Genomic DNA, 27867 nt, shown 5'->3' with positions numbered 1-27867 from the left:
TCTGACGCAGTCAGATTTACCCATAATAACTTGGATGATGATAATGATGGGAAGTGAAATTACAGTATATTCGATTAGTTCACCGCTACTGTTATAGGTATTATCGACGAAATGTCATTGTTTCCTAAACATTTTTGAGGAATCGACATTTCTAGAAGGTTCTTTTTTCCCCCACTTTATTCCAGGTTACCGTGGCTTGTTTTTCCTTATTTATCTCGGATAACCTTTTTCAGATAAGTGTGTCAGTTGTATTCAAATATATTAAAATTCCTGTAATAAATGGTCCTGTAATAATAACAACGAATAAAATGACTTACGTCGATATGCTGGAAGTGCGTGTTCTCTCCTCCCGTCAGACAGATCAAGTCTTCATTCGGGTGGTCGTCACCTGTTTCTCTGAGACGATTGTCATTATTTTCATCCTGAAGCACCCTGCCTCGATCCTCATGATTACAGGATCTCCCCGTCGATTTTTCCATAGCGCAACACGCACAGAGCCACGCCCCTGACACTCCCCCGTTTTCTGATTGGCCAGACCGCGGGCAAATGACGTAGTCACCGTCAGAATCACATGTGGTTGACGCATGTTTACAAACATCACATGTGGCTGACGCATGTTTACAAACATTGTGTGAGATCACATGGTAAAGAGGGACCCGTTTACCGTAAACCACTCGACATGACGCATCTAATCGTTCCTTGTGGAACGATTAGATGCGTCATGTCGAGTGGTTTACGGTAAACTGGTCCTCTTTACCATAATATGAGGACTATAATATATCATTATATTATAATTACTGGGGTTTCGTAATTCCATCATCAGACATTACAAATGCAGATAGAAAGTCATAATAGCATCTAAAAATGATGTACTGTATATATATATATATATATATATATATATATATATTTATTCGCAATGGTCTGCTCGGGGAAGTGAACCCAATCTGCCCTCTTCTATTTCGCAATGTTATTGTGATTTCTCCTAACTAGCTATAGGCCTGATATGTCCAATGGGATTACTGGACATGCTGCTGTTGTGAAAGTGTTGCCTTTGGGGGACTCTTGTGTGGTTTAAAACTGTAATTTGAAATATTACACAACTGCCTTTCTATAAATGTGTATGAACTGTTTAGACATGAGACATGTTTGTCATTCCTGCCTCGAGACAAAATGTCCTTCGAATGAAGTGTAATGACTTTGTAAATGCAGCAGGTGGCAGTATGACATAAATAAAGCTAATGCCCCGAGTCATTGTGAGAGTAGCTCTGTGATCAGTTTCATTTGTCTTTAAAAGAGTCATGTTGTCTTAAAACGTTTTAGCCTTTTTAGCCTTGCTTTTACTTAGGGTGCTTTTAGTATTTCAGTCACTCCGTTTTTTAGTTTGAACTCCCATGCCTATACTACTTTTATTATCTGTTTGTGTCTTGTTGACATTTCTTCCTCTCCCTGTTTTTATGTCTGTCTTTATTCATTGTATTGCATGTGTATGACATAATCTGGTGTTTTATAGTTCCGCTATAAAAAAAGAAATCAATCATGCAATCACAGTTCTTGCAATGGAAACGTTTTACAGAATAGTGTGGAGTACTTTCGAAAAAAGAATAGCATGACCTTTTTTTTTAGGTTTGCTTTTTTTCCCCAACCTGCAAATATATGGAATACCTTTTACAAAAAGAGATGTAAAATGCAAACAGTTCTCCTATGAGACGCAGGCGGGGGGGGAGTAGTGGTGAAGTAGAGGGATTCAGATGGGATTGAAAACGTCTGTGTTGAAGCCTTTCATTCCATGTTAAACGGCGCCCGATCATATTTATCATCCAGAGGGGTTTAATGGCATGCCAGTGGGAGAGCCTGCTATTTGTCATGCGATGACTGGGAGCCTGGTGTGTGCTGGGGGGGGGTTCACCCTAACGGAAGGAAGGGGGGAAGGGGGGCAGGGTTAGAGGGAGGGGTCCTGATTTTCCTCCATGTAGACCCTCCACCCTGACAGAGAGAGAGAGAGAGAGAGAGAGAGAGAGAGAGAGAGAGAGAGAGAGAGAGAGAGAGAGAGAGAGAGAGAGAGAGAGAGAGAGAGAGAGAGAGAGAGAGAGAGAGAGAGAGAGAGAGAGAGAGAGAGAGAGAGAGAGATGCATGCTGTGTTTTTTGAAAATGGGGGATGATGGGAGAACAGTCTTAACCAGTTGCTTCCAATCGTATAGAGTCATAGCCATGGAACCCATGAAGTGAGGATTATATTCAGCAGCCAGATTACACAGTTATAGGAAATAGCTTTAGGAAATAAATCTCCAGAATGACCTCTACTTCCTAATATCCATGTTGTAGAAACAACAATAGGAAGTAACCCCAACCCTAAATACTTGAAATCCTCTCTTCTGAACGTTAACATTCTACAACAGACTGAATCCAGGTGGATTGGTTTCGCTGTAACAGTGTGTCTGAGAAAGAAAACCGAACACAGCTCAAATGTTGTTGCGCTGACTTGTTTCCCCCATACCAGTTTCAATGGGAGTATGTGTGTCAACGTGTCCTATGAAGACACGCTTGTTCTTCAACGTGTCTAGAATACTAGCTTGTTCACAGCAGGCCTACTGAGATCAGCTTGTTTTCAAGTGAAGCTGAGGCCTATTAGAGTCTGCAACTCTCTCCTCGGCTCTGCAACATGAGTCTCAGGCGATTGAGAAGGCCCTGTTCTACACCATTGACATCCCTTCAAGCGCATCGTTCATGCCATGTTTCGCTTCTGCCATATTTGCTTCTCCTCCTTGCTGTACATTCAAACTGCTGGCTGCAAGGCTCGGAGAGCACAACCACACAATGATTGAGCTGTAACTTATATAACTGACCTTAAGACGTCGAGACATTTTCAAATGCGCATCTGGCAGTTTCTCAGAAATAAATGGATCGGATGATGGATTGACATGAAACATTTGTAGCCGTCTGTGCTGTGCCTACACACAGGGTTGTGGGGAGATGAAATATGACTTTTAATGATGGTTTGGTCTGTGCCACCCACTACTCTCCATAGTGTTTCCAACATAATTGGGCTCCAATTTGTATGAGCAAAGAAGTGGCAAAATGTGAGAGAAATCAGCCATCTTAGACTTAATATTTGCATTGGATGAAGATGAGTTTTGAATACAAATGCCATTTGAATGGTGTGCAATGCATTTCAGACTATTATCTATGGCTGAATAATCAATGTTTAAAAAAAGAAGAAGGAGAGAGTATTTTCGAGAGTATTTTATTTTCTAGACACTGCTTAGCACTATTTTGCTCAATCAAATCGGAGCACTCCATGTCTAATTACCAATTATTCCAATGACATGACAAGTGATTTGTGTTGGAAATTGCACAGAAATGACAATGATCCATTTGCGCCTGTCCTTTTAAATAAGTCCTCGTTTCATTTGTCATGGAGCTGGGTGGGAAACAGACCCACATCCGACAACACCCTATGAATCATAGTATGATGGATTATAGATGTATTAACTTAAAACAGGAAACCTTCCCTCCAGCTAGAACTCTGCTGTGAAATACATCTGGATGGCACACTGCAACAATATAGGGCTTATCACTCTACAGCAAAGTTGGCTAGTTAGCAGCCTCCTAGTGGGGTATGGAGGGGTATGGCACAGTGGCTGTAACTAGTTAGTTCAGGTAGTTTTACTTAGTCAGTGATGTTGGCTATAATTACTTAATTCGGGGGTTTTAACTAAGTCAAAAACATAACATCTTGAAAGTCAACTCCAGTACTGTCTATCTGAACTCAGCACCCCCCACCACCTTCCCACCCCCCACCCCCTCTCCCCCAACCCCATCCCTCTCTCCCCCAACCCCATTCCTCTCTCCCCCATTCCTCTCTCCCCCCACCCCATCCCTCTCTCCCCCAACCCCAACCCCATCCCTCTCTCCCCTAACCCCGGCCTAAACCCCTCTGTATGGTGTGTAGTGGTTACTCACTCGGCACAGAGCTCCCTGGTGATTTAAACACAACGCCCTACGTTGATCACTCCACCATATGGATCCACTTAGAGCCTGATGTAAAAAAAAAAGGGTTTACGGGACGGGGAGAGCAGTCCTGTGAACCCTCATGCTGCCTCCACGTGCTTTCACACACTGGTCACTACTGGCTTCCTGTCCAGACACACTTAGCTCTATTTTTGTGTGGATTCAGCAGCAACAACACTGATCCTTTCTTTCCATTTCATTGAAAGAAGAAAAAATATCTTAAGAGTTTCTTGAATAATAGAAGGTGCACGTGCTTTCTATCTTAGAATTTGTGTCTATTTCTTCTATCGTCTTCTAAAATAATCGCAGTTCAGTTCATCTGTGGACATGTGAAGAGAGACATCAAGGCATGGAATTTTTACGACTTTGGTCTAGCGTGTCTGGCTGCTATGTGGTCACGTAGTGGAGGGATATTCCTAGCATCTATATGCATAGCTAGCATTGACTGTCAGAGAATCAAATACCCAGTAGAATACCAACTGGAGGATTTGCTCATCTAGCAATACTTGTTCAGAGTCAAATCATTTAATATCCCTTAATACGTGTTTGATAAATGGATCGATGTGTGTGTGTGTGTGTGTGTGTGTGTGTGTGTGTGTGTGTGTGTGTGGTCTAGAAGGGCTAGAAAGAAACAGCCAGAGTATTGACACAATCACAGTTTATGAGGCACGCAGGTATTACTAACAAAAAAAGAGCAGGCTTATTTACACATGCAGTACTTAATGAAAACAGTCATTCAAAAACAGAATAGCTAAAAATACACGTTGACTTTCATCCATGTAAAACAATGTTTCATAATGAACAGATAAGATAGGAAATAAAAGTTACCTTTGGAATGTTGAACATGTGATTGACTTAATTAATTGGCCACACTGAACCTTTAACCTGTTTTTTATCTGGTGGTCAGTGAAGTGAATTATTATTGCCTGGCTAAAGCCCAACTCGGTAGTCTGAACCTGACTTCAGAGTCTGGGGTCGGATGATGTATCCATAATGAAGCGGCTGTGCCCTACGCTGGTTGGTGCACCAGCTGTGTTTTTTAATCTTCTATCTTTTTTTTTTTAAATTGAATGAACCACGAGCTGTGTTTCTTTTAAAAATCGACTCATCACTTTTTTCGCTCTAATGAAAGGAGCAAGTAACGAGCTGCCTCGGCCCAAATCCAAAGGACGTGAGAATCAATCAATCAATGCGTTTAGAAGCCGGCCTCGAATACGGACCGCTTAACATCCCGAGGTTATGAGTGAGGGAGAAAAATAAGGGTTTCTAGACCAGTGACAGCGTTTGCTACATACCACATTGGTTGTAGCAGCTTCAACTAGGCTAGACATTATATCCTGTGGTTCAACATTCCCAAAAGAGACGCAGTGGTAACAAGTCGGTACATAACAGTATGAAAAAAAGAAAAACAACATTATAAGAAAACTGTACAATAGAAAGTTGATGTCATGACGGGAAAATCGCAGCACACTACACAAAATGACAAAACAAACAACAAGACAGCCTAACACTTCAGAACGTTTCTGACTGGCCTTGATAAAAGGCAACATGATCAAATGTAAGATCTCAGCACCAGCCAATCGTATTGCTATTATTTCTTTGCCTCAGGGAACAACAACAGAACCCTGACATGAACATGAAATGAGTTGTTGTGAGTTGTTGTTATTGTTGCAGCCATGCTAGTTTCTAGACTGCAGTCATGGCAGCTTGTATCTGTGCCTGATCAGAGCCCAGTGCCCTGCGGTTGCAGTCCCCCCCCCCCAGACTCAGCCATGGGTCTCTCTCCTCCCACCATCACCACTGGGACCACCTAGCAGAGACCAGCGAACACAGTCTCTTCTTCACATTACAGGCAATCATCTTCATCGTCGTCATAGTCATCCGCTTCATCATTGTCATCATTCTTCAGGAGAGATGGGGGTGGAAGGGGGGTTTAGGGGTTGGGCAGGGTCAGATAGGGGTGGATGTTGAATGTGGTGACAGCATCTGGAGAATGTCTGGGGGGAGGGGAGTGGGGGCAATGGGGGAGTGGTGGTGGGGTGAGGGGGAGGAGAGTGGGTGAGGGGGGGGGGGGGGGGGTGTTGGTGTTGGAGGTGTATTCGTAGGTCGTTCACATCTCTGTGTCGGCCACGGGGGTCTGAGTGGCGGAGTGCCCGTTGGTGGGGGGTGGCTGGCTCTTCCTGTCCTCGGGGGTCTCCCCGTTGACGGTGGGCTTGTCCTGGGGCTCCGGTGGGTTCAGGGGGGCCACCGACACCAGGGTGTTGGCCTGGTTCTCCTCATCCACCTGGAAGGACTCGGCCTGCGCACATGACAAGAACACATCCAGGAGTTACAGCTTCAAATTCACTACTTACAATTACCCGTCAAAAGTTTGGAAACACTTCTCCATTGAATTGAATGGTAAAGTGTGTCCAAACTTTTGACTGGTACTGTAGATATTGAGGTCTTTAATAATTCAGAGAGAGTGTGTTTGTTGTATTGGTGATATTATTATTTTGTTTCGTGTGTGTTGCTCAGAAAACAAAATACATTCTTTTAACCATCTGGAAGAACTCAAACTGGGGACATGACCTACCAAACATGACACACCAACCACGAGAGCTCAAATATTCTTACACGCAGATGTAAGAATATTGTAACACAAATTCAACTAAAGGTACAATACCTAAGGTCCTTATTACAATTCAGACCGAAATTGAGATCTATAGGCTGCTGTACACCATTTTGTATACGCTATATTATAGGCTATTATTATTCGATTTCCTAAATATTACATTTTATACATGCTCTTCAGAATAGTGAAAATACCAGCGCTCGTCCGTAATCAGATTTAGCTGAGGAGCTGAAGAGTACCAAACGAGATGAAAAGAAGCATCAATAGCACTCCAATATGCTGTTCAGAAAAACCAAATTAGTTATTCAGTTATTTCTAAACATAGTTTATGAGCTTGCAGCTGTGTGCTACTTGGTGCTGGTGGAGTGGCAGTAAATAGTTGTGTTGCTACTGAAGTGAAGTTGAAGTGAAGACAAGTCTCTCTCTCTCTCATATCATGGAGGCAACGTGTCATGTCACCCTGGATGAGGAAATTATAAGTGCCATTTCTCTGTGGTGTTTGTGTCAGTGGGAGGAGGAGTTTTGAGGTTAAACTCGTACGTAGAACAAGGTCTATGACTGAACTGTTTATGAATGACAAAACAAGAAGAAGCCAGGAAGGCAGTTCCACCAGCCTTCTCTCCAAACCAACACTTTGGGTGTGGCCCATATGAAAGCGCTTTCAGATGATGTCATGAGCTTTGTATAAGGAGGAGAAGAATAACACTGAAAACATCTGGGGCCCCCCTGGCTCAAGTAGAACCAGCGGAGGAGACTTATAGTTGCCCTGGTGTGTGTGTGTGTGTGTGTGTGTGAGAGTGTGTGTGAGAGGTATGTGTGTGTGTGTGTGTGTGTGTGTGTGTGTGTGAGAGTGTGTGTGAGAGGTATGTGTGTGTGTGTGTGTGTGTGTGTGTGTGTGTGAGGTGTGTGTGAGAGGTGTGTGTGTGAGTGTGCGCGCGTGCCCATGCGTGTGTGTGGTCTAAAGCGTGTGAGTCAGGCAGACAGTTTGAGTGAGGAACTGACCTTAAGGATAACCACAAGCTTTACTTCAAATCCAGTCATGTTTTTATATAAACAAGTGGTGAGTCAAACCATCTCCCTGGCGACGGGGAGAACGACGGTTTCTTTGGGTTGATATGGAGGTTTTCTGACAGCCTGACAGAGCTGACACTCACCAGTGTCTATGACCAGTGGGAATTCTGACTATTTTGTTTTTTCATTCTATTTCAGCAGAAAGCGAGAGACAGACAGGGAGGGACGAGTGTGTGTGTGTGTGTGTGTGTGTGTGTGTGTGTGTCAGAAGTGTGGTGGGACACGAAGACAGCAATATGCATTTGAGCAATAAAGTATTTGAGCTACACCAATCCAAGCTCAGGTGTGTGTGTGTGTGTGTACGTGTGCATGTGCGTGTGTGTCTACGTGTACGTGTACGTGTGCGTGTGTAATGTATAACTTTGTGGGTTGTGAACTTGGTATGTTACAAGAGGGCGGGGCTTAGAGTTTAAGAGGGGCCCCAGAGTAAACCCTAGGGAGTCGGAGTTTGGGAGAGCTCAAACAACCCAAATTGCTCCCAGTGAGCGGGCCGGCGCCTTGCATGGTAGCTTGCCGCCATTGGTGTGTGAATGGGTGAATGAGAGGCCGTTGTAAAGCGCTTTGGATAAAGGCGCTATATAAGTGCGGTCCATCTTCCTCATGTATTTTCAATAACTCACCAGTCGGATTCCCTTGGCACTCTTGCCCCGCTGGGTCTTCAGGTAGTAACCAGCGATGAGCAGGGCCGCCAGCAACAGCCCAGTGAGCAGCAAGGACACCAGAACCACCTTGGAGTTCTTCCCCCAGCGAGGAACAGCCTCTTCCACATCCACCTGACAACAGACAGAAACATGGACACATGAATACAAGATACTAGGAATGGATAGTTAATAATCAACAATTAACAATCAGGAATCCAAGTTCATGTTTTTGGGGAATGTTAAATGTTACTGTCTGTAGCAGGACAGGTTGGCGGAGGTAGAAATCGGAGGATGGGCTCATTGTAATGTGTGGAATGAGGAACGGTAACAAACACCAGCCTCCCCTGCTGTCTGGAATAGCAGTGGCCCTGGTAGCTCCTAGTGTTAGTTCAGACTCATTACAGTTTTTTACGATTGCTAAGTCACAGTATTCAAAACTGATATCACATTGTCTAACAGAAAGCTATAGCGAGTATTAGGCTAGTCTAGCATAAAGCTATAGACAGAGCTGCCAAGTCTCACGCTTTGGCCATGAGACACACGCATATCAAGCAGTTCACACTCTCACACGCCACACCTCAAATTTCTCACGCCGAGAAATAACAATTGTTTCGCGGGACTTTTATTTTTAAAATTCCTCGAAAGAAAGCTACCGGACATGAGTTTCGTGCTGATGGAAGAATCTGTGTTCACGCAAGCTGCATGTAGCCTAAGAACGTAGCAAGTATGTGCATACAACATCGTATCTGGTAGCCTCGTACTGGTACTTTCAAATCGGCAAAAAAACTCACTCCAAACTTTTAAGTGAAACTTGGCAGCCCTGCTTGAGAGCTACGTCTGGAGAGTGGGTCGTATCTCTCAAACCAACCAGGGCAGTGTCTGAACACAAAGGTGCTTTTTAACTGCCCCTGACCGACATAATGAGAAGAGGGTGGCTGCTGGGCGCTAGCTCGGTTAAATATTTAATGAGGTAGGAGTTAAGGAATTATACGGCTGGCAATAGGGATGAAGCACGCAGTATTTCTAACGGCAGAAAAGAGACAGGCATGCAGGGATGGAGCGAAGGAATGAGGAAACTCCCAACTTCCTCTCAACTCTGCCTATTCCCACCGGGATCACAAATGACTTCCAGCTGACAGGAGAATAGCTTGTGGGAGTTTTGTTAGTTTGTCACACAGGGCTTCATCTTCCCGTCAGATTGGAGCCTGTGAGGATTCCTGTCTGTGGCTGAGGAGAGGAGGAGGGGAGGAGAAGATGGGAGAGGAGGGGAGAGGAGCGGATGGGAGAGGAGAGGAGGGGAGAGGAGGGGAGAGGAGAGGAGGGGAGGGGAGGAGGGGGGAGGGGAGGAGAGGAGAGGGGAGGAGGGGGGGAGGAGGGGAGGAGAGGAGAGGAGAGGAGAGGAGAGGAGAGGAGGGGGGGGGGGGAGGGGAGGAGTGGAGTGTTTGCTTGTTTATTTCCATGTCTGGTTATATATCCCGAGATATATCTCAGATCATCAGTGTGGCTTTGCCTCTCTCTCTCTCTTTTTCTCTCCACCACAAATTAAACCTCTTTATAGGTGAGACAGTGGTGAGCCCAGGCCTTAATGTCTCCCTCATGACTCCCAAAACGGAATGGTGGGGTGCGTGAGTGAACTTTAGATGCCTATGAGACAACGAGAATTCTCCTCTGTGTTGGCGGTATTTTTAGTGGCTTGTTGAAGCCTTGATAGAAGAGACATCAGTGATTCTTTACCTTGTCTTTTATGTTGTCATTGTTGAACTTGTTGGCCATTCCTTGAGCATCAGCTGCAAGTGAAGAAAAAGGAAAAGGAATTATATGATTGTTCTTTTTCACAACCAGGCAACCCGTAGAACCGTTCATTCATCATTATGTTTTTCAAGTCAAATCAAGCTTTATTGAACGTGCATTAGGAAGGAACGGAGACCGACCTTCTATGTATTGTCCAGAGATGAGGATCTCGTTGGTGTTGTCCTCCTGGTACACCTCCAGTTTACAGTCTTCCCCACACAGGTGTTCCAGAACACTCTGGATCTTAGTCCTGGTATCCTCCTGTGGAGAGATAATGGGTTGGGTTAGTAAACAGCTTTTACTACGTGATGGTCTGAACTAACTCTGGTGCCTGATCTTTTTAACTCGTGCTTAGATAACTGAAGCAGTTGAAGTGTGTGTCTGTTCCACCAGCCTCCGTTGACAAGTACGGTACAGTACCAGTACTTTTGACTGGTACTGTACATACAAATGGATTACTTAACATTGTACACCCTGATAAGGCTCCTGCATCCAACTCCCCTTCTGCCCCCCCCCCTCCTCTGCCTCCCTCTCCCCCGCCCCCTGAACCTAATAAATGATATCACAACCTTGTGTAACCCCTCCCCTCTATGTAATCTGATCCAGAGAAAGTCTCATGCCCTCCACAGAAGGCTCGGCGCAGCCCCTTGATCTCCCCGCCCCAGAGAGGACAGCTGGCGGGGTTACAAAAGCTACCAGGCACCGTGCCAGGAAGTAGAGACCGCCCTTCAAGGCCTCATCTGCTCTGGTCGCTAAGTGTAGGTTCGGGCTTTGTTGTGACTTTCATGTTTAGGTTGAATACAGGGCATGGGCGGGTGTGTTGTTTTTCGATCCTTTTTTCGATCCCTGTTTCCAAGCAACCGTTTCTTTTAAGTCTACGAAGCGCTAGTTACGTTCTGTGAGGTAGAATGACATTCTGTATCAGAGCATCATGTGTAGTTCATGTACTTTATGTCGTCATGTTGGAATGTACTGATATGTGACACAGTCTGATCATTTGGTCCGCATGTCGGCGACCAATCAAAATGTTCAGACTTTTCTTTTGAAGCACGGAACTACCGTTTCAACGTCGTTGAGAATCACGACACAAACTCGCTAGTCAAGCCAAAACATTGCAACGAAATGGATTGGGTGAGTAATCCCCACTGCTACCTAGTTAACTAGAACATTACTTTACATTGTTAGCAGGCTCACAAAACAAGCTGTGTTAGTTGACTAGTAATGTGTCATTGATTTTCAACAACGCAGAAATGTATTCACATTTTTCGAAAGAAAAGTCTGATCATTACATCGGATCCCGACATGAGGACCAAAGCATTACAATAGTGTCATATGATGTACAGAAAGTTTATATTATTTTAATGTTAGTCATGCGCGCACACGTTCAGCCCTGATATGACTAAGCGTCGAAGAGTATAGAACAAGTTGTCAGATATTTAGCAGTCAATACAAATATGTACATTTCAAGCCTGCAAACTGCGACACTTTAAATGAATGTGCAATAACACTATGTGCAATATGACAACCCTAGTCGTCTATCTGTACAGTATAGTATAGTGGATAGTGTACATAGCCTTTATTTATGTAAACCAGCTCCTTTCCCTTCTTGTTTTTTTAGTTTTTTTTTTTCTTTCCTAGCACCAGGGGAGCCACCCCTCCTAAATTTCGTTGTTTGGTACCTGTACTATAGCAATGACAATAAAGACCATTCATTCATTCAATTGTCATTTTCTTTTATAAAACCGCCATCCTTTTTCTCTTCATAAAATCAGATACAAGTAGGCCTGTTCTGAACATACAGGATATACAGTATCTCACTTCAAAGGGGAATGTGATGGCGTGGTCTTAAGTAGAACATGTTACTGATCGGCTCCATGCCACGAAACCTCATCCCAGGAGATTTCACGCCATGCTACAGGCACGCTCCCCAATGTCCAGTGGCGAAAAGAGGGAGTGTAGTGGAGGTGATATTGAGTCACGCTCTCATGATGAGTTATCCCTGCTTGGCCTAACAGTCGACGCCTGGAAGCCTTCCCTCTTTGAAGATTAAGCCACAATTGAATCCTGAAAGGGATCGTCCGAAAACTAGACTAAACTAAACTAGGGATGGATATGAGAGAGATATCTCCCGACTTGATGTCAGACTTTGTCTTAAAGAGTTTGTCGACAGAGACCAGAGGAAGGCCAGACGAGAGGGAAGGAGAGGACGGTTTAAGCCCTGTACTGGGCCAGATTAGCCTCCTGTTAGCCTCACAGCCACTGCCCTAGCCAAGACTCTGAGGAAACCCCGTTGATATATACACACTACTACAACAGCAGCAACCCTACCACCGCCCCAACCACCGTCACCCTTCACAATGAACCTTTCCACACCCTCTCCCCTCTCTCTCTCTCTCCCTCCCTGCGCCTCATCGCTGTAGGCGATGCTTTGAGACACTAGAGAGACACACCTTTTACCTCCCTCCTCACTTGACAGACAGGGCTAAGAGGAGGAAGGAGCAGGAGAGCCCTGGTGGGGTTCTGACATAGCTTCCTTGTGTCCATCAGAGACGTTTGAATCACCCCCTGATTAATGAAGAGGTATTTCCTTTCCTATATCCTGGCCTGTGTGGAAGGCCGATGAGCGCCAGGGTAAACAGGAGGTGGCGTCTCTGTAGACAACCTCTCTTCCTTTAACTCCTCCCCCTGTGATGGCGTCGGCCTCGGGGGCTGGTCTTCTGAGATCCTAGACTGGCTCTCTGAGCTTAGCTGCCTTCCGCTGACGTTCCCAGCCCTGGGACTCACTCACGTGTGTGTGTGTGTGTGTGTGTGTGTGTGTGTGTGTGTGTGTGTGTGTGTGTGTGAACTGAGGTGCACACTACTGTGAGGGTTTCCTGAGAGGCAGATTGTGGATGCACCAGGAAGCCTTTTCCTGTAGTGAGGCGTGTGTGTGTGTGTGTGTGTGTGTGTGTGTGTGTGTGTGTGATGTACTACCTTGTGGGCTTTCCTTTAGGCTCTTATATCTTCCTCTCATGTATTGTAAATACCTCAGGTTGCACTCCTTCGCTGCTCTCTCCGCTAAACCTACTTCAGGCAGCGCTCACAAATATCGTGTTTCCTACTTCAGCGCTGGATACTGTCAGCTTTCAGATCAGTTTGTTCCTGAGTAGCACCTGAATGCACCATCAGTTGGGTCAGTACTTACACAGCTGGAGGAGACCTTCAGCTTCAGACTGATTGCATCTCTGTCCTGGATGGCTGCTCTGTCAACACACATGACATCAGCCTGGAGGGAGGGAGGGAGGGAGAGAGAGAGAGAGAGAGAAAGAGAAAGAGAGGGAGAGAAAGACCTCAGTTAGTCTGCAGTGGCTGTCACACACTTCATCATGACTAGCTCTGCCATTATTCCGACAACCAAATAACAGTTTAGGTTTTGTAATTGATTATATTGCGTAATGAACTAAACCTTCTTCTAGCATTATGTCTGCCAATGGCCCCTGGCCCGAGCAGAGATGACTTTTCTTGCTATGACTGATGGATAGATGATTCACTTACAACTTAGACAAATGTATTTGTTGGATAAAGGCGTCTGCTAAATGCCAAAAAATGTTTACGTAAATGTAAACTGAGAAACAGTTTTTTTTAATATGAAAGTTTTTATTTTTATTTTTTTAATCTAAGGGTCCTGGTTCTGAACTGGAGGTCACAGGTCACCTACTGGATGCATATCTCTATCGTAGCCAGTTTGGCCTGACGATGTGACGACTCACCTCTGGGATGAGGACGGTGTCGCTTGGCTGGGAGGTGAGGGCCAGCTGAGGGGCGGAGGTCTCGGGCGCTGGCTGGTCTACTAGGGCGGTGGCGGTGGTCTTCGCCTCCCCGGTAGCCATGTCTGTGGTGAGAGCAGCTTCATCCCCCTCTGTCACCGCGGGAGCCGCCGTGAGGTCTGGGAAGAGCTCGATTATCTCAAAGCCGGGGATGCTGGGAAACACGATGATCTGCTCTCTTGTTGTCTCCGACTCTGCAAAAAGATGACGACGACAGAATGGTTTTTGTTTTGACGGTCTCCTCTTGGATTGAACATGGGATCGGTGAGAACTGTGACACTGTGACACAGAACTGTGAATATGTGACAGGTTCTAATGCTTTGGGGATGCGGGATCCGATGTAATGATCTGACTTTGCTTTCGAAACATTTGAATGCATTTCCCGCGTTGTTGAAAATCAATGACACATCGCTAGTCAACTAACGCAGCTTGTTTTGTGAGCCTGCTAACAATGTAAAGTAGTGTTACAGTTAACTAGGTAGCAGTGGGGATTACTCACCCAATCCATTGCGTTGCGGTATTTTGGCTTGTGATTCTCAAGACAATTGAAAATTGAAACTTAGTTTCGTGTTTCAAAAGAAAAGTCATTCAACCATTTTGATTGGTTGCCGACATGCGGACCAAAAGACTAGAACGTGTCACATATGATTAGCTTCTTGTACATAATGGATCAGGATGTTACCTGTTGGGAGAGTGGGAAGGTCTTCATCGATCATATCTCCACGGATGAACTCCATGGTCTCCAGAGCCGGTGTGGACGCGGTGATGACCTCGAGATCATCTGCTGCTACGCCACCTGTTAGAGAGAGCAAGGCATTTAAATGGTTAATGGACTGACTTATATAGTGCCTTATTCCAAAGCGCTTTACAATGGCCTCTCATTCACCCATACATTCACCCATACATTCACACACCAATGACGGCAAGCTACCATGCAAGGTGCCGGCCCGCTCATTGGGAGCAATTTGGGGCTTGCCCGAGGACACCTCGACATGTGGCCAGCCAGGGTTCGAACCGCCGAACTGCCAACCTTGCAGTTGACATCATTAGACACCCGGCTCTACCCCCTGAGCCACAGCCACCCCAACAGACATGATCTACTGTGTATTACTGACATCGGGCAGGGAGTAAACCCTGGTCTCCCACAGGAAGACTGTAAGTGTCTGCCGTTAGTCCAAGAGGACATCTTTATGGTCTGCAAGCGACATTTGAGTTTTCCATGTCTTAAGCAAGATTACCTCATCCCAAAAGCGTGATTCCAAATATCCTCGAGATACATAAACATATAGCTACCACACACACAACAACACAGGAAGAGAAGAAAGACCACTGCCCGATCATCTTGTCTCATTACTGTATTATGGCGTGCCGACACGCTCCACCACAACCTCAGTTATTTGGTGGCTCATAAAAGATCTTGTAGCTAAGCTTGGGGATTGTTATTCTCATGGCCTCCTGTCATCAAAACGCCCTCTGCACCTCCCTCTCCGACTTCAATCTGGACAAATCTGAAGAATGTCCAACTGATTCCAGGCCTGTTATGGTCTGGTCTTAAAACCACTGTGTAAACAGCCCTGACTTAGCACCTAGACTTGCAGAACTGATAACCATCCAACCACTCACATATAGGGGGGTGGGTCTCCCTGGCTGTGAACGTGATCTGGAGTGCGATGTTTGTGTTGGGGGCTGTGGAGTTTCTCTCTTAATAGGCCCCACCCAGGGCCTGACCTGAAATCAATTAAGGCTCTGCAGCAACTCAAGAACAGGCTGTCATTAATAACCCAGTGGTGGGATAACTCCTGAGTACGGGCTGTGCAAATAAACCTTCCCCTGTCCCCGGCAGCCATGGGGTCTGACCCCTGGCTGACACACTCCCAATGGGGGCAGTGGCTAGGAGAGACCTCCCAGCGGAAATCTCCTCTGGGTACTAATGACAGATCTAACGTGAGCTATGCAAGCAAGAGGGTTTAGGTTTATAAGCCTACTACTACCACCATGTCGCTTAGGGTCTTTAAAAGCACGACAGGGTGGGCTCAAACCAAACCAAACCATACAGCTCTGGCTTGGTTGATATCCGTTTGTATCTTTTTTCTTTCCAGCACTGTTTCAGCAACTATGGTGGATGTGTAACCAGGCTAGCCCAGTAAAGCTTGGCTTGGTTCAGGTTGGTTTGGCTCGGCTCTGTAGTGTGAATTAGGATTTAGTGGCAATCAGATCTCCGTTAAACCTCATCACATTCTTCATAGTCCTAGTGAGTGTGTTAGACATAATGTCATAATATCTAAAGGATATATTATATCCTCATATCCTCATTATATCCTCAGCTTGGTAGAGGGACGCAAGTCATACTTCTTCATTATCACTTTTGTGGATAAATATGACATTTGCTGATCTGTTGAAGATTCAAATTTCGATTTTTGGGAATTGTTGACCTCAATTCTAGATATATCAGGGGTGCAAACTGGTGATGGCCCAAGAAGGTGACCATTTTTGTTGTTGTTGCTGAAAACGAAGAAAATGATCAATGCTCAGAGGAGAATAGTTTTTTTTGGACAGGGCAGCAGCCTTGACCTTAACACCTGCATAATTACTTAAATAAAGAAAATAAAACAATGACCGTGTTCTCCACACTGTCTGGAATTGTACCTAGCTGCCTGAAGCTAAAAGTTAGCTCGTGACTTGATGAGACATAGACCCCCCTCTATACGATTCACATGGATGACCTATTTTGAGGTAAAAACGGCTAATCTAGCAGAAAGGTGACAAGTTCGCACCCCAGTGATACCCTATCGTCCAATCATGATATCCAATCATCTACACACCTCTAGAATCTCCATTGAGAGCGGTCATCCAATAGGATGAGCTTAATCTGACAGCTAAGAGGATCAGGCTACCTCTGTGTGTGATCATCACACCATTATCCTCAACACGGTGAAGTCATGCAGTGTGAAAGCTCCACAAACGCCACGTTGGTTTTGATGTGAAATATAAGTCGCCCCCTGTGCCTGGTGGTCATTAAGAACGCCCTTTTGTCTGTGGGTCTTAATAGATACGACACAAGATCCGCAAACAAGGTTTCTTTTTTCGGTGGAATTTGTTTTAACTGATATCCTGTCTTCGGGGGACAGCTGTGCCTGTGCCTGATGTGCTTTGATACGTAAGCCGTCTCAATCTCAGCTCTGAGACGGAGACAAAGGGCTCCTGTGCCTCCCGTGGTCCTCTCAGTGCTAGCGAAGGTAAGGAGGAGCGTCTCAACAGGAGTAATTAGCCTCCTTCGCCAGTGGGATACAGGGTTCTAAAAGTCATTCGGCGGGTGAATGATGTTTCCATTATGTTCATAGTTCCATAATTGAGTTTCCAAAAAGCAAGAACGCCCCCTTGATGAAATATTACTGCTTACCGAAGGTGTTGGCTGAAGAGGATGTGGAATACATAATTCTTTCCAATGGCTCTACCGTGGTAAAGGATTGTTTTAGAAATCTGGCTGAAGGTGACACCGTCGTTTTGACGCTGAGGTACATTCGGTAGATTGAGTAGGTGAATATGAAGTGCGGAGCTCTTCTAGTGTGCATTGTTTATGTTGGTCTTGTTGACCACTGATCTAAGCGATGTGTCATGCGGGGCGGTGCTAATGCCGTCGGAGACGTTGCAGGGTGGATTTAATAGAGTAATCTGGGCATAGATCAGGCGAGTGTAATAAACATGTTAATAAGCCCTTGACTCGGACTCTGACTCCCTTTTTCCTGAGATTGAACATGTTTACCGAGGTACTAATGGCAACCAAGAAAGCAATGAAGTACAGCCCCCCCCTATGGCCCCCTCTTCTACCCTCCCTCTCTCCTCCTCCTCTCCTCTTAGCCCTCTCTCCTTCTCTCCTACCCTCTCTCCTCCTCTCCTACCCTCTCTCCTTCTCTCCTCCACCTCTCTCCTCATCCTACCCTCTCTCCTTCTCTCCTCCTCCTCTTATCTGAGCCCTCTCTCCTCCCCTGTCTCCTCCTCTCCTCTCAGCCCTCTCTCCTCCACTCCTACCCTCTCCTCCTCTCCTACCCTCTCTTCTTCTCTCGTCTTCCTCTCTCCTTCTCTCCTCCTCCTCTCCTCCCCTCTCTCCACCTCCTCAGCTTCTCCTACTCAGTCCTCTCTCGCTCTGTGAGCCCCAAAGTAGCCCTGTTACCCTCGCTCTCCTCCTCCCCTCTCTCCTCTCCTCTCGTCCTCTCTCATAACTGCATGACCTCAAGTCCCAGGCATTCCCATAATGCTGCAGATCTCGTTACGCTTCTCTCCTCCCCCCATGTCATTTCCCCATGGTTACGAGTCTCATTTCCCCATGGTTACGAGTCTCTCCTCCTCCCTGGTCATTTCCCCTGGTCTGCTCACAACAAACATTGTTGTTTTCTGGTTCAAAGTGGCAGAGGAAAAAAGAAATGTTTGTTGCATAATTGGGAGGGGTAGGATACTTCTCATCAGGTCTCTCTCTCTCTCATCCTTCTCTTACTATTTTGTAATGTCAGTGTTGCTGAATTTCACAATTACCCCATTGCTCTAAAGCTTATATTGTTTTATGGTAACATATAATGGTAACTATATCATTATATTCTACTTTATTTTTACCTCAGTCATGGTCCGTAACTACCACTAACTCTCTCCCGTCTCTGCGGCCCACTTTGCTTGTGGTCTCCTGAGCCAGCTGAACACAGACCACACTGAGACAAGACAAGACACACGTTGACCCAGTGTGTTGGTCGGCCCCAGCTAAATCAGTATGTCAAGCAGGTGCCACAAGTGGAGGTCCGACGCTGAGCCTGTGTGTGCCGTGTTAACAGGTGTGTCAACAGGCTGAAGGGAGGTCTCACGCACTGGTATACTTAGGCTAGCAACTGTCCACACCAGCTGCCTCCTCCCGTGTGTTGGTGTTTGTCCTGCTATTTTATGACAATTTTAGACGTTGCGTGAAGCGTTTACATGTGCATAGTGCAACTTGCCCTGTCTCAACCTCTGGGGGTCTCCAGGAAGTAACCTGTAACAACCCACACCAGCCAGCCCACGAATGTGACCCCCACTACGGGACGCTAGATTTAGATTAGCTCTCTTAGCTAACCGCCACACGTTTACATTGGTGTGTAAACTGATATGTTGATTGAACGATTAATGTACTGTCCCTGTTAGCTAAATTGCGGAATAAATAAAATAGTGTAGACCCCCCTCCACTGCCCTACTGCCCCTCCACCCCCCACACACAGCCCCACAGCAACCCTCAACCCTCTCTCCTACCCTCCTACCACACACAGCCCCACAACAACCCTCCAGCCCTCCCCTCCTGCCCATGTACCCCCCCCACACACATCCCCTACTGCCCCTGTACCCCCCCCCCCCACACACAGCCCCACAAGAACACTCACAGTCGGTCTGTCTCTGCCCCTGACTGTACTCCCCATACAGCTTCACTCCCCTTACCCAGTCATTCACCAACCGTTGTGGGGGGGCGGTGACAGGTCAAGGACGCCCTAACCTTGTCTCTCTCAACAGACCCCTACCCTCCCTCTCCTGCCCGCAGCTGTAATCACTCATATCTCTGGGGTGGTCTCTCCTCTCTGTTTACAGTTTTCGTGACAGGATGGGGAGACCAGGATGGGGAAAGACGGTGGGCAATAAATCACGAGTTTCTTTATACAAGTGCGACACACACAAGTGCAGCGGAGCAGAGGGCGTGGGGGTGGGGCGTAGCTGCTGTTTCGGTGTCGAGACCACCTCCAGTCGTGGGGGGGTGAGGAGAGCGTGTGATGTGTGATGGGAATGTCTGGCGCTCCATCACTGCAACATAAAGGGGCATGGTATTCCGCAGCCTAATGGTTACCTTGACGATTACGTATCCGATTTCCTCGTCAGGCATCTTGGGCGCGGTAGCCAAATTGGTGTGGTCAGAGGGAGCGTGTATGTTCTACTTGTTCTATTTCTTTGGTCTCACTACTCTAGGCATCAGCACAACGCACGTACACTAGCCAAGTTACGTCACTGTAATTTGCCCATTTGATTTGTTCTTAGTTTCATCAAATGCATGTTTTTTGGGTGAGTTCGCTGTACACTGAGGCTGGGATTTTTATCTCTAAACTCTAAACAATGTGGGTAAATTTTACTGGCGTCATGTTAATGATCTCATGGCACGGGGAGCATGCTCGTAAAAACCTGGTTGCCAGATTGTGTAAGTGGAGCTTGCTTGTTTATTTTAAAAGATGACAAAACGCACACACGGGGCGCAAGCATGTCCAGTAAACTCTCAACCTCTTTAACCACAGACTAGCCATCAGTCATGTTCTACACACGCACACACACACACACACACACACACACACACTCCCCTGCGGCAGACCGAATCGAAACCTCAACCTCAATTATCTCATCATTACCGACAACGTTTCCCTGAAAACATAATATGACCGCCATTTGTTTCGTTGTGATTCGTCAAGCGCTCCGTCGGTTTTCATTGGACTGCGTTGGGCCGCTATTGTAAAAGTCAGACAACCGCTTGGCTGGCGCCATGTTTGAAGGCTAATAACGCTGTCTTATATCCTAGCCATTCATCCTCACTAGTGTCCCGTCCCCCGCCCCCCCACTCTTATGGATGTCCTCTGTACGGGACGTCAGGGGAGAGAGAGCGTAAATAACCGTTACTGCCACAGAGGAACCAGGGGTCGTGACCTTCGCTGTCGTGCTGTAATTGATACAGTAAGGTGTCCCCCGAAGTCAGCCGCTCCCTGCTGCTCCGGGGGGGGGGGGGGGGTGTGAGTCATATCATTCAGCACACTTCCTCTCCAGGTGACCTCTGACCCTTCTCCCCCCCACCGTCCCGCTGTTCCCCTGCCCCTCTGTGAGATGAGCCTGGGGGAGAGGCTCACAGCCATAACCCACCCTGCTGTGATTCACTACAAGCATAACTAATACTTCGACAGGCCTTTCTATCTGACCCCCCCCCCCCACGTCTCTTTTTGCTATGTGTTGTGAAGATAACTCATTTCTATAGCCCTCCCACACGCACACACACACACACACACACACACACCATACCCCCCTCTCTATCACACACACATACACCCCATACCCCCCTCTCTATCACACACACACACACACACACACACACACACACACACACACACCCATACCCTCCTCTCTATCTCACACACACACACACACACACACACACACACACACACCATACCCTCCTCTCTATCTCACACACACACACACACACACACACACACACACACACCATACCCTCCTCTCTATCTCACACACACACACACACACACACACACACACACCCATACCCTCCTCTCTATCTCACACACACACACACACACACACCCCATACCCTCCTCTCTATCTCACACACACACACACACACACACACACACACACACACACACACACACCCCATACCCTCCTCTCTATCTCACACACACACACACACACCCATACCCTCCTCTCTATCTCACACACACACACACACACACACACACACCCCATACCCTCCTCTCTATCTCACACACACACACACACACACACACACACCCCATACCCTCCTCTCTATCTCACACACACACACACACACACACACACACCCCATACCCTCCTCTCTCTATCTCACACACACACACACCCCATACCCCGTCTCTCTATCACACACACACACACACACACACACACACACACACCCCATACCCTCCTCTCTATCACACACACACACACACACACACACACACACACCCCATACCCTCCTCTCTCTATCTCACACACACACACACCCCATACCCCGTCTCTCTATCACACACACACACACACACACACACACCCCATACCCTCCTCTCTCTATCTCACACACACACACACCCCATACCCCGTCTCTCTATCACACACACACACACACACACACACACACACACACCCCATACCCTCCTCTCTCTATCTCACACACACACACACCCCATACCCCGTCTCTCTATCACACACACACACACACACACACACACCCCATACCCTCCTCTCTATCACACACACACACACACACACACACACCCCATACCCCGTCTCTCGATCACACACACACACACACACACACCCCATACCCCGTCTCTCGATCACACACACACACACCCCGTCTCTCTGTCACACAAGCGCGCACCCTGACCCCCGCAGCCCCTCTCCAGCCACTCAGCTCCAGATGTTATTCCGCTCCGGCTCCCTCACTCTCCCTGACTCCCCCCGCTCTCCCTGAGATTTTCCCACCAGATTGGTCAGAGTGACGGCTGCGGTCTGGATATCCTCTCCGGCTTTTTTCCCCCGACTTCTCCGGGGACTTCCGGATGGGAGGAATGTGGCAGACCCCTCCACCCGTCCCCTCCCTCCCTCCCCCACCCTCCCTGTGTCACGCCCGGCTAATCCCCCAGGATCTTTCGAGGTGATAGGTGAACCTTCGCCAGCACACCCCCCCCGGCAGGCTGCGTAACCTGTTGTGCCCCCGCGGTCTCTCCCCTGCCTCTGCCCCTCTCTCCCTGGCTGTTTGCTGCTGCTGGTGTGGGCCCTGGGCTGTGGCCCTTTCCTCCCTCCCTGGCCCTCTCTTGGCGCTTTTACACTACCGTGCCGTACCGAGCCGGGCCGGGCGAGCCCGGTTTGTTTTCCTTTCTCCACTGCCGGCCGAGCCGGGCCGAGCCGGGACGTTTTAGCTACCCTTCCTGACTAGGAACTACTGTGGATGCTGAAGGAGTCGGAGCGGTCCCCCTGGCCCTGTTTTCTGCTGCGGTGGCACAGGTAGGTCTATGGGAAGCTGACAGACAGCAGTGTGACACCATACCGGGCTTTGGGCGTGTTTCCCTGGTTGTCCCTCTGTCCCTCGGTCTCTCTCTCTCTCTCTCTCTCTCTCTCTCTCTCTCTCTCTCTCTCTCTCTCTCTCTCTTTCTCTCTCTCTCTCTCTCCTTCTGTCTCTCTCTCTCGCGGGTCTCAGTAGAGGTGGTTATGGCCTACAGGCGCCAGTTGACCACCATTACCACCCATAAAAAAAAAACTCCCAAAACTAGCAGCGCACCTCCCCACCCTTCACACACAGCGTGCTCCGGGGCTACCACATCACACAGTGTTTGCCCAGGGAGGCCAGACACGCACATACATACATACTCCAAATCAAACTGTCTCATTAATCTTCCCGATTCCACACAAACGGTGAAACACAGCATCAGCCAAACCCTTCCCCCCCCCCCCTGGCTGTCGGGCTATAAGCCGAGGTGAATGCATACTACACGTCTTGAGCGTTGGGGGGGGGGAGGGGGGAGTGCGTCCAAGCAAGACAGGTTCAATAAACTGTAACTGAAATATATCTGGTGGGTTTTCTTTTTTTTTGCGTCAGCGATATATGTTTTGGGAATGTTCCTCTCACATCCTCCGACAGGATACGTGTGAAGGGAGGCGCAGTCAGGAATGAGAATGTGTGGGGGTGTGGGAGGGGGGCACAGGGTGGTCCTGCGTGTGAGACCCTGATTATACACACACACGCACAGGCACAGGCACACGCACACACACACACACACACACACCCTTCCTTCCGTATCTGACATAACACTCTTCTGACCTTCCCCCCCCCGCCCAGAGCTATCACTATACATGTCAGCGTGCTAACACTGAAGCCCAAGGGCAACATTACCAGAGACAGTAGTTTGTTTGTTTTTGGGGGTGACCAGCTACTTTCTCTTTTTACCATTATGGTTGGACAAATCCCCCCTGTGTGCTTAGCTTTGGTGTCCCATTCTCAGTAGTCGCTTCAATTAAATCTTCACCCACCGCTTATTACGCAATTCTCCCTTTTCATCCAACTGCTGAATGCCGTTTGTTTTACGCTATCGATGAAAAATGACCAGATACACTCATTATAATCGTATCGCATTAACGAGTGCCTTTCTAAGACACCCATCTCACAAATCCTCGTTCTGAATGTGTGGAACGTTGGGGAAAACTACTTTTCAGGTCGCCCGCTTTCATGATGTGTGTGTGTGTGTGTGTGTGTGTGTGTGTGACTCTAGTGAAACTAGTGTCCCTGTGGACCTGAGGAATTGGGGGGCTGCACGCATGTATGAGAGGGACACAGGAATGTGACATTGGACCCTGATCCCTGAGGGGGCTAGACATGCTCTGCTACTCGAGCCTCTTTTGAAAACAGCAGACTCCTCCTGCCCCCCCTGACACCCTGACCCTCTGCCTATGTCTCCCTCACAGCAATGGGTAGCCGAACCCCAGCCCCCCAATCCCACGTTCTCTCGCTCACTTTTTCGATAAATACATAAATACAGGAAATACAGCCTTAAATACAGCTAAATAGAGCCTTGTTGTTTTCCCTCCATTTTCTCTCTCTCTCTCTCTCTCGCTCTCTCTCTCTCTCTCTCTCTCTCTCGCTCTCTCTCTCTCTCTCTCTCTCTCTCTCTCTCTCTCTCTCTCTGGCATGAAAGACATAACAGGAATGGGGTTGGGAGCATCTCATGTTTTCAATCAGGCCCCGGCAGTCCTACATCCGTCCTATGGCGGCCCAGCCCACAGGGCCTCACCCAGTGGAGGCTGGTGGAGGCTGGTGGAGGCTGGTGGAGGGGGAAATTGGAGGCCAGGCTCATTATAATAGCTAAGTGTTGAAGTTGGAGACAGTTCAAAGATGCTGTGAGTACAGCTGAGAAGACTGTGTGGAGCAGAAGCAGCCTGCTTGTCGTTAAGAGCGGTATAACGTTGTTATCACAAGTGGATTGAGATTTTTGAGGACTGAATCTTTGAGATTGAAGCTTTGTTCTGTTAGTGTGATGTGGGATGTGCGTATGCATGGCAGAATAGATTACGTTTACTACCCACGACTGGCTCTGATATTGAGACTGGAAAAATATGTTTTATATATCGCCACCACTTCTTAAAAAACGGCTTACGATTTGATTTGGTTCCGTTTATTCTGTTTTTCCCCAAACTTGAAAATATGACACACCATTATTTTAAGAAGGTGTCGATTTTTTAAAACTAACTAACTAACAATAGTTTCCCTCCATTTCTCTAGCACTGTAACTGCTTGTGGTACTTATCCTTATAGACAGTCTTACTTGTTATGACGAATGTACTCAAGTCTCTCTGGATAAGAGTGTCTGCTAAAACCAGTGGCTGTTTTGTTGCTCTCTTCCTGTGTGGTTCGGTGGACATTACTAAAACAATCCCTCCGATTCCTGTAATTACAGACTGAGCTTGGCACTGAGGTCAGTGTTGCCAGATTGGGGCTACTTTTGGTCACACTGGACGGGTGGATTTGGCGGCTTTTAGACTGGTTGGGCTTGGAAATTGTCAACCCCATCTGGCAACCCTGACTGAGGTTTAAGTCTGTCTCCAACTAGAAAGCCTCCTACAAACATTGAAACGTAAATGGCTTGAGCTCTTCTGACTGGATGTTTACACATAGTGGATTGAGATTTTTGAGGACTGAATCTTTGAGATTGAAGCTTTGTTCTGTTAGTATGATGTGCGTATGCATGGCAGAATAGATTACGTTTACTACCCACGACTGGCTCTGATATTGAGACTGGAAAAATATGTTTTGTATATCGCCACCTTCTTAAAGTAATGGCTTACAATTTGATTTGGTTCAGTTTACACATACAGCCTCTCCAAATTGAGTTACAGATATTGGTAAACTACACAGAGCGGTAGGTACGTTCTCCTCACGTCATGGTTGAGAGACTACAGAGTTACTCCAGATTGTATAACTTTCACATTTATTGCTGAGGGAGTTGTTCCTTGAGGTAAGAAGACGCCAGTCTGGTTCAACTTGTGGAGTCGTTCTCATTGGTATAAACTGTATATGGCAGGGGGGGGAGGCTGGTGGAGGTAGAAATCAGAGGCTGGGCTCACTGCACTGCATGGAATGGAATAAGGAATGGTGTCAACCATGCATTACAATGAGCGCGTCCTCAGATGTTTACCTCCACTAGCCTCCCCTGGTATATGGGAGCTACATGAGTGCTAGGAGTTAGGAGCTCCATGCATGCTAGGAGTTTAGGGGACCCCAGTAACCCCTCCCCCATTATGCTGATTGGTTGTGGCTCCTCTTGAATTCCACTAGCCCCGCCCCCCTCCCCCCTCCCATGCTGGCTGCTGGACAGCAATGCCCACATCTGTGTTTCAGCTCTGACTTAGTAGTACTACAGTAAGTTAACTACTCTGCTTACATAATGCAGCCCTCTCTTCTCCATCACTTAAGTTGACAGGAGTATCCGGCTATAAAACAAACGGCATGAGAGGGACGTTGTTTTTACTGTAAAAGATAAATACTTGACTCTGGTCAGGAAATACAGACTTAAAATGCACTACAGAGTGCCTTGTCCTTTTCCCTCCTTTTTTTTTCTCTCTCTCTCTCTCTCTCTCTCTCTCTCTCTCTCTCTCTCTCTCTCTCTCTTCTCTCTCTCTCTCTCTCTCTCTCTCTCTCTGTCTCTCTCTCTCTCTCTCTCTCTCTCTCTGTAATGGCATCTCATCGTGCACCAATGGTGTTCCCCTTACATCCCCTCCTCACACTATTAGAGACAACTGTACAAAAAAAAACCGTTTTGTATGAAGCTATATCTAGCTTTGCACTGGTCTAACTATATATTGCGTTTCACTCTTAGGTGAGCATACATTTTCTTTTTATAAAATATATGATCTATCTATCTGTCTGTCTGTCTGTCTACCTATCTATATACACATACATTTACATATATACAAACAGAAACATAATATTTAGCTTGTTGATATGAATCTACTGCTGTTTCTCTTCCTTATTTCAATCCAGATCCAATGTCCTTCCTCTACCTATGACATCATCAGCCATGATGCCCGGATGCCCATGATGACAGGACAGACATGAGTTTTGGATTAAGCTGTTTAGTGCATGGATGTGTCATGCCCTACCACATCAACAGTATTCTTTCATGATGAAATTAAAGTTAACTTAATTGTAACTTGGGGCTCTGGTTCTGCTTCTGCGAAAGAGCACTACGCAGAAGAACCAGAACCATGTGGAAAGGCCATTTTGGTATTTCAGTGTCACTGTAAAGTCTAGGCCAGTCTAACCTGACCAACACAAACTGTACCAATATGGACTGGGCGGTAAATGTGAGTCATGGGGGAATTGGCACATTCAAACACCTATGACTCCACGTTCAATAATGACCGATCAGTGAAAATAAACACTTGTTGGTTGTTAACAGACTGCAGGGGATAATCCCTCCAATACCACCAATGCATGTATACATATACATATATAAATATGTGGAAGTAGGCCTTGTGTATATCCTCACAATACTAAATGATGTAAGACGCCATGTTTCTGTCTCTGATGCTTAATGCAGTACTAACATTACAGTTCTAAACACGATAGTAGAGAAACCTTTGTGTTTGTCATGGAATTAGAACCAAAAGTCATTTTAATTAGCTAGAAATCAAAAAAATGATGGGCTTAATTGAAGCTCTCTGTGAGTTCTAAGTGTTTGATCTGGGTCTTTCCTCTGACACAGTTTCAACCCTAGGTGCTTTGTTACGCTGCCTGCTGTATCAACACCACCGCTGCTGCTGCCACCCGCATGAACACCCAACATCCAACATCTCCTCACACAACCTCCACCCTCAACATCCACACGCAACCAACACCACCTGCTAATTATAAATACACACACACACACACAAGCACACACACACAGGCACAGGCACACACACACACACACAAGCACACACACACATACACACACACGCACACACACACACGCACACACACACACACACACATATGCACACACACACACACAAGCACACACACACACACACACACACATACACAGACACACACGCACACACACACACACACACACACACACAAGCACACACACGCACACACACTCGC

At 46.9% G+C, this 27867-nt stretch overlaps 1 protein-coding gene across 1 annotated transcript in view; it reads right to left on the bottom strand.

Annotated features, from left to right (window-relative positions):
- Positions 1-6121: 6121 nt before the first annotated feature.
- The window catches only part of LOC308173018 (hematopoietic progenitor cell antigen CD34-like), a gene marked incomplete at both ends in the record, with an annotated part of 22446 nt that continues 700 nt past the window's right edge, over positions 6122-27867 (bottom strand). Inside the window, 7 exons of the mRNA XM_080547984.1 lie at positions 6122-6310; positions 8317-8469; positions 10072-10124; positions 10269-10389; positions 13313-13393; positions 13878-14128; positions 14617-14730. Of these exons, the coding sequence (XP_080404110.1) occupies positions 6122-6310; positions 8317-8469; positions 10072-10124; positions 10269-10389; positions 13313-13393; positions 13878-14128; positions 14617-14730 (962 nt within the window). The remainder of the gene's footprint in view (positions 6311-8316; positions 8470-10071; positions 10125-10268; positions 10390-13312; positions 13394-13877; positions 14129-14616; positions 14731-27867) is intronic.

The sequence above is a fragment of the Nansenia antarctica genome, assembly GCF_963989245.1.
Source record: "Nansenia antarctica genome assembly, chromosome: 18".
Lineage (NCBI taxonomy): Eukaryota > Metazoa > Chordata > Actinopteri > Argentiniformes > Microstomatidae > Nansenia > Nansenia antarctica.
Note: the sequence above shows the minus strand (reverse complement) of the source record. Positions and strands in the feature narration are given on the sequence as shown.